This window comes from Leucoraja erinacea, chromosome 13 (assembly GCF_028641065.1).
Source record: "Leucoraja erinacea ecotype New England chromosome 13, Leri_hhj_1, whole genome shotgun sequence".
Taxonomy (NCBI): Eukaryota; Metazoa; Chordata; class Chondrichthyes; order Rajiformes; family Rajidae; genus Leucoraja; species Leucoraja erinaceus.
Genome location: NC_073389.1, coordinates 365,264 through 378,995, shown reverse-complemented (window position 1 = coordinate 378,995; position 13,732 = coordinate 365,264). Strand labels below are relative to the sequence as shown.

The following is a 13,732-nucleotide window of genomic DNA, read 5'->3' as shown; positions in this document are numbered from 1 at the left end:
CTAATCCCAGGGCTCGCATGCGACTTGGGAACTGCAGCCAGTCCCGGGGCTCGCAGCCGACCTGGGCGCTACAGCCAGTCCCGGGGACGCGAGGGATCTGAGAACTGCAGCAAGTCCTGGGGCACACAGGCGATGTTGCCGACCCCTGGATGAAACCAAACCCTTGATCCTGTCCCGCCGTCCTTATCTCAAAATTTGACGCAGGTGAAATTTCATTGCCGGGAAATACAGTAGTTATCTGGGTCCTGATCAAAATTGCGTTAAAAACCCCCAAAATACAAATAGTGCCCCCTAATTCATCAATCCTGTTATATCCATAACAGTATAGCAGAACAAATTATACTCAGCCTGCCCTGCTGAGTTACTCTAATCATATTCAGCTTTCTGTACCATCAGTTACATTTTGATTGCCAGCAATTTATCAATCTGAAAGGTTTTAAACTAATTGAAAATCTAGCAAAATACGGAGCCATCGATGTGTAGGGGACTGCCTAGGAGGATATATTTGTGGCAGTAAGGAGAGTAGGAGAGAACAATATGAGGAAGGGCCCCATGAAACTAAAGTGTAAAATGGGGTGAAATCATATTAGCATTGAAAGAACAGATAAGCTCCCCTTTTCCATGTAAAGCTGTGCTAATATTGTGATATCAGGGTGTGAAGTCTGGCAATGTAGTACGTTTACCATTAATACACTTCCCTTCTTCTGACTTACCACACTGAAATCTAGGTTCTTCTCGATCCATTCTTTCCCATCTCGAAATTCATCAAAAAGACCCATGATGAAGAGGGTATCTAATGCATCCACTATGGTAGCACCCAATTGAGAATTTCCTAAAAGAAACAACAAAATTCAATAGTTTACATGGTGTTTGTTTATAACTGAAATTTGATCAAAACTGATTGCCCAACCAACACTTGAGAATCCAGACATGGCGTTTACAGCACAGAAATATACCTTTCAGCCCAACTCATTCATGCTGACCAAGATGACTATCCGAGTTTATCATATTTGTCTGCATTTAGATTCATAGAGTTACAGCCATACAGCACAGAAGCAGAGCCTTTGGCCCAACTTGCCCATGCCAACCAAGATGCCGCATCTACACTAGTCCCACCTGCCCGCATTTGGCCCATATCCCTCTAAATGTTTCATTTTCCATATATCTGTCCAAATGTCTGTTATTTGGCCATAAACCATTCCCTTCCATGCACCCAGTATGTTTAATTGTCTTTTAAATATTATAATTCCACCCAGGTCTATAATATCCTCTGTCAGCTCGTTGCTAATACTCACCACACTGAAAAATGTTGCCCCTCGGGTCCCTATTTAATCTTTCCTCTCTCACTTTAAATCTGTGCCCCCTACTTTAAGATCATGACCATACCTTGTGTACATGCTTTACACATTTATAACCCCCTACAATGTCACCCCTAGATCTCCTACACCCCTGTCTATCTCTCCTCATATTTAAAACCCTCCAGTCTCCGTTACATCCCAGTGAATCTTCTCCACGCCATTTCCAGCTTAATGACATCCTTCCTAGTTGGGTGACCACAACTGCACAGAGTAATTCCAATATATTACATTGTATTTCAGTAGATATTTACAGCGCATTCGCAACTGACTGAATACTGGAATCATCGCCCTCAAGGTATCTGTCACCTTTCATCTTCTCACCCATTTGTGCTTTCCAAACCCTGTGGCCTCTCCGTTCTGCCTTATCACAAGCTGGCTCCTTACTGCTAAGCCAAAATGCTGCAGGCGACTGCATAGAATGGAGCCATACAGATGGAGGGGTAAAACTCACCAGATCCAAGCTTACTACCAGTAACACAAAACAACAAGCTACCAGTATCGGCAAGTGCAGATGATTAAAGGAATTGGAATCGGTAGTAAAGGGTTCTTCAGAAGTGGATGTCACACCAATTACTCCTTGTGCATCATAGTAAAGAAAGCAAACTCAATGCTAATATTTATTTCAAGAGGGGTTGTATGCAAAAACAGGGATGTAATGTTGAGTCACTATAAGACGCTAGTAAGACCCAATTTGGAATATTGAGAGCAATACTGGGCACCATATCTGAGGAAGGATATCCTGGCTCTGGAAAGGGTCCAGAGGTTTACAGGAATGATCCCAGGAATTAGTAGGTTAACCTATCATAAGCATTTGTCGGCAGTGGGCCTGTATTCGCTGGAATTTAGAAGAGTGAGGGGGGGGACCTCATTGAAATGTACAGAATAGTGAAAGGCTTGGATAGAGTGGTTGTGGAGAGGATGTTTCCACTAGTGGGAGAGTCTACAACGAGAGGTCATAGCCTCAAAATTAAAGACTTTCTTTTAAGAAGATGAGGAGAAATTTATTTAGTCGAGGGTGATGAATCTGTGGAATTCTTTGACACAGAAGGCTATGGTGGCTAAATCAGTGGATATTTTTAAGGCAGAGAAAGATTCTTGATTTGTAAGGGTGTCAGAGATTGTGTGGAGAAGGCAGGAGAATGGGGTAAGGAGGAAGAGATAAATCAGCCATGATTGAATGGAGTAGACTTGATGGGCCGAATTGCCTAATTCTACTATTATTTCTTGTGATCAATGTCCACAATGAAAGCCGCTTCCTGAAAGCTGAAAATTCATGTTATCACATTCTTCCATCAACTTACTTTTGAGACTAAAACGCAGCTCCGTTTTATTGGTGGCACCCCACCAGAGAGCAATTGTCACATGTATCGAGGTACAGTGAAAAGCTTTGTTTTGCATGTTATCCAAACACCTCTGACCACTGCCGGGACATCCTTCTTAACCAACAATGCAACTCACCCTCCTCTTTTTCCCCTCACTCCTGTCTCTCCAGAAACTCCTGCACCACGGAACATTGAGCTGCCAGTCCTGCCCGTCCCTTAACCAGATTTCAGTCATGGCTATAACGTCCCAGTCGCTCGTACCTATCCATGACCTGAGCTTATCCGCCTTACCCGTCAGGCCCCTTGCATTAAAATCCGTGCAGTTTAAACCAACCCTCCTTCCACGCTCTCTGCCTTTCACCTGCCTATTCTGCCCACTAACCTTTCCCACACCACCCTCCATACCAACTTCTCGCCTCTGACGTGGCTCTGTCCTGTACGAGATCCGTGCACCCTGCCAATCCGTGGGAGGAATCTGGAGCACCTGGAGGAATACCATGTGCTCCAGTAATACCATACACAGGGAGAAGGTGCAAACTCCACACAGAGGTCTGGATCGAATCCAGGTCACTGACACTGTGAGGTAGCAGCTGTGGCACGGTGGAGCAGCGGTGATAGTTGCTGCCTTAGAGCTTGCAGCGTCACAGACCCGGGTTTGATCCCGACTGCAGGTGCTGGCTGTACAGAGTTTGTGCGTTCTCCCCATGATCGCGTGGGTTTTCTCCCAAATCTTCGGTTTCCTCCTACACTCCAAAAACTCAACCAGCTGCAACATTGTGCCACCCATTATGTAGTTCATACATCCTTCAGGTAGGAAAGGCAAGTCATGAGTTTTAAATATTCAAGCGACCTAGAAACTGATACGCAAAGATTTAACATCGTAAGTTATCTCCTTCTCCCAAGGCAAGGTTGAGGATAATTGTCTTCCAATTCTGAGAGTCGTGGGGTGGCCGATGTGAGACTCTTGGACTCCGCCAGGGAGGCAGAAGAAAAGCAGGGGTGTGGCGAAAGGTCCCGACTTGAAACATCATCTATCCTTTACACGAGAGATGTTGCCTGACCTGCCGAGTTACTCCAGTGCTGTGTCTATCTTCAGACTGAAGAATTTGCTTCATGGTACTGGTACACTGAAAGGTTTAGTTTGGAGATCCCTTCGGCCCACAGGGTCCGTGCTGACCAGCGATCCCCGCACATTAACAGTATCACCCACTAGAGACAATTAAAAAAAAAACATTTACCAACCCCATTAACCTACAAACCTATACGTCTTTGGAGTGTGGGAGGAAACCGAAGATCTTAGAGAAAGCCACACAGGTCACGGGGAGAACGTACAAACTCCGTACAGGTAGAACCCATAGTCAGGATCGAACCTGGGTCTCTGATGCTGCATTCGCTATAAGGCAGCAAATCTACCGCTGCGCCACCGTGACCACCCTTTGGTTGAAGGTCCACTGTTCCACATTCTCCTGATGAACAGACCTGCTTCTCAATACCATTGTAAATGCTCTTTCCCAATCTGAATGGTCAGGAACAAGGAGTTGCCATGATTTGCCAGAGATGTTAAACATTTCTTGGGAGGTTTTGCAAACATACAATGCCCTCCATAATGTTTGGGACAAAGGCCCGTCATTTATTTACTTGCCTCTGTACTCCACAATTTGAAATTTGTAATAGAAAAAAAATCACATGTGGTCAAAGTGCACATTGTCAGATTTTATTAAAGTGTATTTTTATACATTTTGGTTTCACCGTGTAGAAATTACAGTAGTGTTTATAGATAGTCCCTGCCCATTTCAGAGCACCATAGGGACACATGACTTCACAGGGGGTTTATAATTGCTCAGGTGTGTTTAATTGCCTCCTTCATGCAGGTAGAAGAGAGCTCTCAGCACCTAGTCTTTCCTCCAGTCTTTCCATCACCTTTGGAAACTTTCATTGCTATTTATCAACATAAGGACCAAAGTTGTGCCAATGAAAGTCAAAGAAGCCATTATGAGACTCAAAAACAAGAATAAATCTGTTAAGAGACATCAACCAAACCTTAGGCTTACCAAAATCAACTGTTTGGAATATCATTAAGAAGAAAGAGCACTGGTGAGCTTACTAATCGTAAAGGGACTGGCAGGCCATGGAAGACCTCCACAGCTGATGACAGAAGAATTATCTCAATAATAAAGAAAAATCCCCAAACACCTGTCCGACAGATCAGAAACACTCTTCAGGAGCCAGGTGTGGATTTGTCAATGACCACTGTCTGCAGAAGACTTCATGAACAGAAATACAGAGGCTACACGGCAAGACGCAAACCAAGATTAGCAAAAAAATAGATGGCCAGGTTACAGTTTGCCAAGAGTACTTAAAAGAGTAACCACAGTTCTGGAAAAAGATCTTGTGGACAGATGATACGAAGATTTACTTATATATCAGAGTGACGGCAAGAGCAAAGTATGGGGGAGAGAAGGAACATAGAAACATAGAAAATATGTGCAGGAGTAGGCCATTCGGCCCTTCGAACAAACCCAAGATCCAAAGCATACCACCTCATCTGTGAAACACAGTGGTGGGTGTTATGGCCTGGACATGTATGGCTGTTGAAGGTATTAGCTCACTTATCTTCATTGATGATACAACTGCTGATGGTAATAGCATTATGAATTCTAAAGTGTATAGACACACCCTATCTGGTCAAGTTCAAACAAATGGCTCAAAACTCATTGGCTGGCAGTTCATTCTACAGCAAGACAATGATCCCAAACATACTGCTATAGCAACAAATAAGATTTTTCAAAGCTAGAAAATGGTCAATTCTGTGAGTGGCCAAGTCAATCGACGTGTTCCCATCTTATGGACACTGTACTTAATCTTTTCCAGCCATGAGCAATCTTTTATATATGCTCAAGGGAGATAGCAAACTGAAGGGGATCTAGTCCACCAACCTAAAACCAGATTCATAAGCCCGAGGCAAAAAAGATGGCTGCAAGATGCTGCTTAGGCCACTGCAGAGCATCACCAGAGATAAGACACCTACTTAGCAAAGCTGCTGGTGCCTTCAAAATGTATCTCCATGTACCACCCTTTGACAGACCCTGGCAACTACCTGCAAACAGGGCATTCCCGGGTGCTCAGATTTGATCGGTCAATTTGGGGTTAGTGATTTGGAGGGGGAATTAGGACAACACGAGCACCTGGGTGTCCTTGTACAGCTGGGGTCACTGAAAGGATTTAGGAGGTGCAGGGTGACCTGGACAGCAATGAGTGGGCAGATGCGTGGCAAAAGTGAATAAATGTGAGGTTAAGGCGGCAATAATGGAGATTATTATCTCAATGGGGTTAGCCTTCACGGTCACTGACAGTTGGCGTGCAGGTACAGCAGAGGATTTGGAATTTTGGCACTACAAGAGGATTTCAGTATAGGAGTAAAGAGGTTCTTCACGCGTTGTATAGGGCTCTGGTGAGACCACATCTGGAGTATTGTGTACAGTTTTGGTCTCCTAATTTGAGGAAAGACATCCTTGTGATTGAGGCAGTGCAGCGTAGGTTCACGAGATTGATCCCTGGGATGGCGGGACTGTCATATGAGGAAAGAATGAAAAGACTAGGCTTGTATTCACTGGAGTTTAGAAGAATGAGGGGGTATCTTATAGAAACATATAAAATTATAAAAGGACTGGACAAGCTAGATGCAGGAAAAATGTTCCCAATGTGGGGCGAGTCCAGAACCAGAGGCCACAGTCTTAGAATAAAGGGGAGGCCATTTAAGACTGAGGCGAGAAAAAACGTTTTCAACCAGAGAGTTGTGAATTTATGGAATTCCCTGCCACAGAGGGCAGTGGAGGCCAAGTCACTGGATGGATTTAAGAGATAGTTAGATAGAGCTCATGGGGCTAGTGGTCAAGGGATATGGGGAGAAGGCAGGCATGGGTTATTGATAGGGGACGATCAGCCATGATCACAATGAATGGCAGTGCTGGCGCAAAGGGCCAAATGGCCTCTTCCTGCACCTATTTTCTATGTTCTATGTTCTATGCTTCAGTCCTCAATGCCAAGGGACATCAGTTGGTTTATCCTGCCAGTGGATGTGGAGGGGTTTGTAGAGACAGCATTGTTAGTAATTCATTCAGATTCAGATTTAACTTTAATTGTCATTGTCAGTGTATAGTACATTCAATGCCTTGAAAGGTGCATGCTGCAGGAAATCCACGTCTCAGTAGTGTACAGACAGCAGGGATCACTGCCACTTGGTAGAACTGTGCTAGAATTCCTGGTCTTCAAATACAACTTTGCCCAAGTAACCAAATGTTGAACTGACACACGTCAAGGGATCGATGTGCGTCAACAGACATTAAGGCTTGTGAAACATGGACATTTGTTTTCAGGATAATACAAACCCGGAACTTTTATTGCCAGGGGTTGAGCAGGCTAGGGCTTTATTCCTTGGAGCGCAGGAGGCCGATGGGTAATCTTTTGGGATTTATAAAATCATGAGGGGAATAGACAAGGTAAATGCATTCTCCTGCCTTCTTCCCATAAACCCTGACATTGGTATTGATCAAGAATCTACCTATCTATCTCTGTCTTAAAAATATCCATTGACTTGGCCTCCACAGCCTTCTGTGGCAAAGAATTCCACAAATCACCACCCTCTGACAAAAAAAAATCCTCAACGCTTTCCTGAAGGAGCATCCTTTAATTTTGAGGTTATGACCTCTAGCCCCAGACTCTCCAACTAGTGGAAACATACTCCCCCCATTACTCAATACAAGCTTTTCACTATTCGCTAAGTTTCAATCAGGTACCACCTCATCCTTCTAAACTCCAGCGAGTACAGGCCCAGTGCTGTCAAACGCTCATCATATGTTAACCCACTCATTCCTGGGATCATACTTGTAAACCTCCTCTGGACCCTTTCCAGAGCCAGTACATCCTTCCTCAGAGGGATCGCAGGGGACAGACAGGGGATAGACCGACATACACTACAAACCAACTGACTCACATGGCTATCTGGACTACACGTCTTCCCACCCTGCCCCCTGTAAAGGCTCCATCCCCTACTCCTAATTCCTCCGCCTACGCCGCATCTGTTCCCAGGATGAGACGTTCCACACCAGGGCATTGGAAATGTCCTCGTTCTTCGGGGAACGGGGATTCCCCTCCGCCACCATAGATGAGGCGCGCACCAGGGTCTCATTCATATCCCGCAACACTGCTCTCTCTCCCCATCCCCGCACTCGCAACAAGGGCACAGTCCCCCTAGTCCTCACCTTTCACCCCACCAGCCGGCAAATACAACAAATACCTCCGCCATTTCCGCTACCTCCAACGTGACCCCACCACTCGCCACATCTTCCCATCTCCCCCCATGTCTGCCTTCCGCAAAGACCGCTCCCTCTGCACCTCCCTTGTCAATTCTTCCCTTCCCTCCCGTACCACCCCCTCCCCGGGCACTTTCCGTTGCAACCACAAGAAATGCAACACCTATCCCTTCACCTCCCCCCTCGACTCCATTCAAGGACCCAAGCAGTCGTTCCAGGTGCGACAAAGGTTCACCTGTATCTCCTCCAACCTCATCTACTGCATCCTCTGCTCTAGATGTCAGCTGATTTACATCGGGGAGACTAAGCGGAGGTTTGGGCGATCGTTTCGCCGAACACCTCCGCTCAGTCCGCAATAACCTACCTGAACTCCCGGTGGCTCAGCACTTCAACTCCCCCTCCCATTCCCAATCCGACCTCTCTGTCCTGGGTCTCCTCCATTGCCAGAGTGAGCAACACCGGAAATTGGAGGAACAGCACCTCATATTCCGCCTGGGTTGCTTGCGTCCGGATGGCATGAACGTTGAATTCTCCCAGTTTTGCTAGCCCTCGCTGTCTCCTCCCCTTCCTTAACCCTCGAGCTGTCTCCTCCCATCCCCCCGCCCTCGGGCTCCTCCTCCTCCCTTTTTCCTTCCTTCTCCCCCCCACCCCCCATCAGTCAAAAGAAACGTCGCCTATTTCCTTCGCTCCATTGATGCTGCTGCACCCGCTGAGTTTCTCCAGCATTTTTGTGTACCTTCACCCTTCCTCAGATATGGGAACTAAAATTGCTCACAATACTCCTTATAGCACCTTATAGCCTTATAGAGCTTCAGCTTTACATCCTCGTTTTTGTATTCTGGTCCTCTTGAAATAAATGCTAGCATTGCATTTGCATTCCTTACTATTTATTTGACTTGCAACTTAACTCTTTAGAAATCCTGCATCAGCACTCCCAAGTCCCTTTGCACCACCGATTTCTGGATTCTCACCCCATTTAGAAAATAGTCTACGTCTTTATTCCTACCACCAAAATGTATGATTCCACACTATATCCCATCTGCCACTCTCCCAACCTGTCCATGGCGGTCACGGTGGCGCAACAGTAGAATTGTGCCTGTGCCGGAGACCTGGGTTTGATCCTGACTACGGGTGCTGTCTGTACGGAGTTTGTACGTTCTCCCCGTGATCTGCGTGGGTTTTCTCCGAGATCTTTGGTTTCCTCCCACACTCCTAAGACGTACAGGTTTGTAGGTTAACTGGCTTGGTAAATTAAAAAATTGTCCCTAATGGGTGTAGGATTGTGTTAATGTGCGGGTTTGCTGGTTGGCATGGACCCGGTGGGCCGAAGAGCCTGTTTCCGCACTGTATCTCTAAACTAAACTAAAGGTCTTTCTGTAGAGTCCTTGCTTTCTCTACACTACCTGCCCCTCCACCTATTTCAACTTTGACCACTTTTAAAACAAGACTGAAAACTTTTATGTTTACTTTAGCTTTCAGCTAAATCTTAACTACATTGCACTTTTAACTTTTGCACTTTTTATAATGCATTTTTAACTTTGTTTTTATTTTCTTCTAATTCTTCTATTTTATTTCATTTTATTGTATGACATGTTTTTATGTGAAGCACTTTGAGTCTGCCTCGTGTATGAAATGTGCTATATAAATAAAGTTGCCTTGCATTGCCTATTTTCATATTATCTGCAATCTTGGCCACATAGCCTTCAATCCCCTCATCCAAATCATTGATATACATCGTGAAGAGTAGCAACCCCTGCAGAACTCCACTAGTCACTGGCAACCAACCAGAAAAAGCCCCCTTTATTGCCACTCTTTGCCTTCTGCCATCCAGCCAACCTGCTATTCGTGCTAGCATTTGCCCTTTGATACCAAGGGCTCTCATTTTCCTTAGCAGCTTCACATGAGGCACCTTATCAAAGGCTTTCTGATAATCTAGGTAAACACTATCCACTGACTTTCATTTGCCTGTCCTGCTATGTACTTCTTCAAACAATTCCAGCAGATTCGTCAGGCAAAACCTTCCCAAAACCATGTTGACCGGCCTATTTTATCATGAAATTCTCAGTACTACGTAACCTCATCCTTTATAATGGATTCTAAAATCTTACCAATTCATACCAAAGTCATAGAGTCATACAGCATGGAAACTGACCCTTCAGCCCAACTTGCCCACACCTACCAACATGCACCATTTACAATTCCCCATCCCTCTAAACATGTCTTATCTCTATACCCGTCTAATTGTCTCTCAAACATTGTGATAGTCCCTGTCTCAACTACCTCCTCTGGCAGTTCCATACACCCACCACCCTTTGTGAGAAAATGGTACACCTTAGATTCAATCTTTTCCCCTTCTCCTTAAACCTATGTCCTCTGGTTCTCAATTCCGCTACTCTTGGCAAAAGACTGTGCATCTGCAATCTATTCCTCTCATGACTTTACACACCTCTATAAGATCACCCCCTCATCCTCCTGTGCTCCAAGGAATAGAGTCCCTCTATAAGATCGCCCCCTCATCCTCCTGTGCTCCAAGGAATAGAGTCCCAGCCTACTCAACCTCCCCCTGTAGCTCACACCCCCGAATTGTGGCAACATCTTTGTAAATGTTCCAACCTTGAGATCTTTCCTAATACATGGCACCCAGGACCAAACACAATACTAAATGCGGCCTCACCAATGTCTTATATAACTGCAACATGTCCAGGGGCTAACAGTAAAATCGCTCAAAGAATAAGCAGAAGTCCAGCAATTCATATAACCATGGCATGTGGATGTTTCTCACTGCTCTCAAGGTCATCCACAGCCCAACAATCAAGGACCCATATCCTAACTAGGGCCAGAAATACATGCACAATTATCAAGGACAGAGATGCAATCAGCATTGCCGGAAGGAACAGTAAACCACTCAGCCATGTGTGTCATTGACATGCTTTCCTGATATATATCTTCATCTTATGGCCACTCTGGAGAGGTGTAGAGAGCAGCAAAGCCACCTACGTGCTGTCAATTGAAGGGAATGTCTAGCAACCTTAACAAATTTCATTTTTCCCCACTGTCATTATGGATTACTTTCAATGGGATTGATTATCATTAAATGCAATAATCACTTCAGCGTTTTGTGTTCAGAGGCGTGTGTAGCAAAGCCCCTCACTGGTATTTTTGTTTAAGACAATAAGACATTAATGAAACAAATACTGTACACACAACCAATTAAACCAGTTTAGTCAAGTATCAGAGAAGACAAAGTGCTGAAGTAATTTAACGGATCAGGCAGTCATATGTCAGCTATTTCCACGATTTATTGCCTAAATTCTGACATAATTGTAAATTGTGTAAATATTCAGGAGGTCAGACATCTGTGTTAATGAAACAATTACTATTTCAGATGAATCGCACACTTCAGAACCCTGATCAAATACATTCTAAAATAGCTCCTTTTTTCAAAGATGTCCCGCCTCCAGCATTTTCCGATTTCATGTTCATAGGTTATAGGAGCAGAATTTGCCAGTTCGGCCCATTAAGTCTACTCCACAATTTACTCATGGCTGATCTATCTTTCTCTCTCAACCCCATCTCCTGCCTTCTCCCCATCACCCCTGACACCCATGTGTAGGAAAGAACTGCAGATGCAGGTTTAAATCGAAGGTAGACACAAAATGCTAGAACTCAGCGGGACAGTCAGCATCTCTGGAGAGAAGGAATGGGTGACGTTTCGAGTCAAGATCCTTCTTCAGACCCCTGACACCCATACTAATCATGAATTTGTCAATCTCCACCTTAAAAATATCCATTGATTTGTCCTCCACAACCTTCTGTGGTAATGAATTCCACAGATTCACCACCCTCTGACTAAAGAAATTCCTCCTCATCTCCTTTCTAAAGGTACGTCCTTTTATTCTGAGGCTATGACTTCTTGTCCTACTGACCCATTGATGGAAACAACCAACATAATCAAGGTTCATCACACAAGGCTTAAATTATGTAGACTGCACAAGTCACACAAGGATCCGAGATCCCTTTCCTTTTGGAAAGTAAACTGAAGTAAGATATTTACCCTTCATTTTGCTCGCTGCATTCCAAAGATGCTCAACAACCAGAAAGTGATAAAGGCTATAGGGGCAGCGTTTGTGAAGTCTGGGAAAGAGAACAACCCTGTCACATAACAATCTGTCCAACTCATGCACAGACAGAAATGCACAAGTCACACAGCAAAAACATTTTGGATAATGAAGTCTGGAGGCATCCCTGAATGTTTTGATGTACAGCTATATTACAGCCTGGGTTGTTTTTGTAACTGGAATGCTTGACAAAGGAAGTTCAAAATAAGATTGATTTTATTTTGACACTTATTCAGAGCAAGTGCAGTCTGGCTGCAGAAATAGCAAGTCATTGAGAACTATTAGCCAGAATGTCATCAGTAAGTGATTAATAAATTTGGAAGAAAGTCAGAGGATAAGTGTTGAAAGATCTGGCTACTTTCTGAACCAAAATCTGCTTCAGGCAGGCACTAAGACACGACGTGTAAGAAGGAACTGCAGATGCTGGTTTAAACTGAAGATAGACACAAGGCATAGGCATAGATGACGTTTCGGATCGAGATCCTTCTTCAGACTGAAGACCCGAGACCTGAAATGTCACCCCATTCCTTCTTTCCAGAGATGCTGCCTATCCCACTGAGTTACTCCAGCATTTTGTGTCTATCTTAAGCGCCAAGACACCGTTGATCATCCAACTGCAAGAAAACGAACAATTGGCTAAAGTATAATTATAAATAAAGAACAAATATTGGGAACATTGCTTTGGAAGTTGCCACCAATTAATGTAATAATTGCTAAGGTTAGGAAAATGTGCAATGAACTCTATACTACGTATTGTACACACACAGGATTTGGCAGTAAAAGAAAGGCCGACAGGGCTGGAGTAACTCAGCAGGTCAGGCAGCATCCCTGGAGTACATGGACAGGATTTTATAGTGTTGTTTTAAAGGGTGTGCAGGAATAGATTAACCAAATGTTTAAGATAACTGTTTTTTTTTGCATATTAAGACATTGTTTAGTAGCACATCCAACATCCTGAGTTTTGCAAACAGAGGAAAGGGATATTAAAACAAAAATAATGAAGGTTGTCCAATATCATGAATTTCAAAGACGAGATCAAAGTGAATAGGCTTGATATTCAAGCAGCATTAGACTAGGGTGTGTAAAGGTGTCCTTGCAAAAGCATCGGAATTGCACCATCCTTCTTGCCCCACTCCTGCCTACCAAGTGAAGCTGATTCACTAATTCTGCCACTGATGTTTTGCATTCAGTGCCATGGCACAGTCCCCCGTGTTGCAAAAAATCAAATGTTCATCGGATGACCATTATGTTGAACACCTCAATCAGCATCAAGGGGTAATCATTTGCCTGTTACTTAAATTCTCCATCCGACTACCACTGACCCAGCTATTTGTGTTCCATGCATTGCTTCCACGTACGATGAACAGGGCAGAAAGGAAAAGATAGATGTGGTAGTCTGGAGGTCTGAGGCCAGGCGCCAACTCTCAGACACCTCCTCCTACTTATCCCTGGACCATGACCCCACAGACAAGCACCAGGCCATTATCTCAAGCACCATCACTGACTTCATCGCTTCCGGCTCCCTGCCCTCCCAAGCCTCCAACCTCATCGTTCCCCAGCCCCGCATGGCCCGATCTTATCTTCTCCCCAAAACCAACAAACCTGACTGTCCTGGCAGACCC

General features: G+C 44.6%; 1 protein-coding gene across 1 annotated transcript in view; it reads right to left on the bottom strand.

Moving 5' to 3' along the window:
* man1a2 (mannosidase, alpha, class 1A, member 2) overlaps positions 1–13,732 on the bottom strand; it is a 170,442-nt gene that overhangs the window by 75,099 nt on the left and 81,611 nt on the right. Inside the window, exon 4 of the mRNA XM_055644234.1 lies at positions 714–832. Within this exon, the coding sequence (XP_055500209.1) occupies positions 714–832 (119 nt within the window). The remainder of the gene's footprint in view (positions 1–713; positions 833–13,732) is intronic.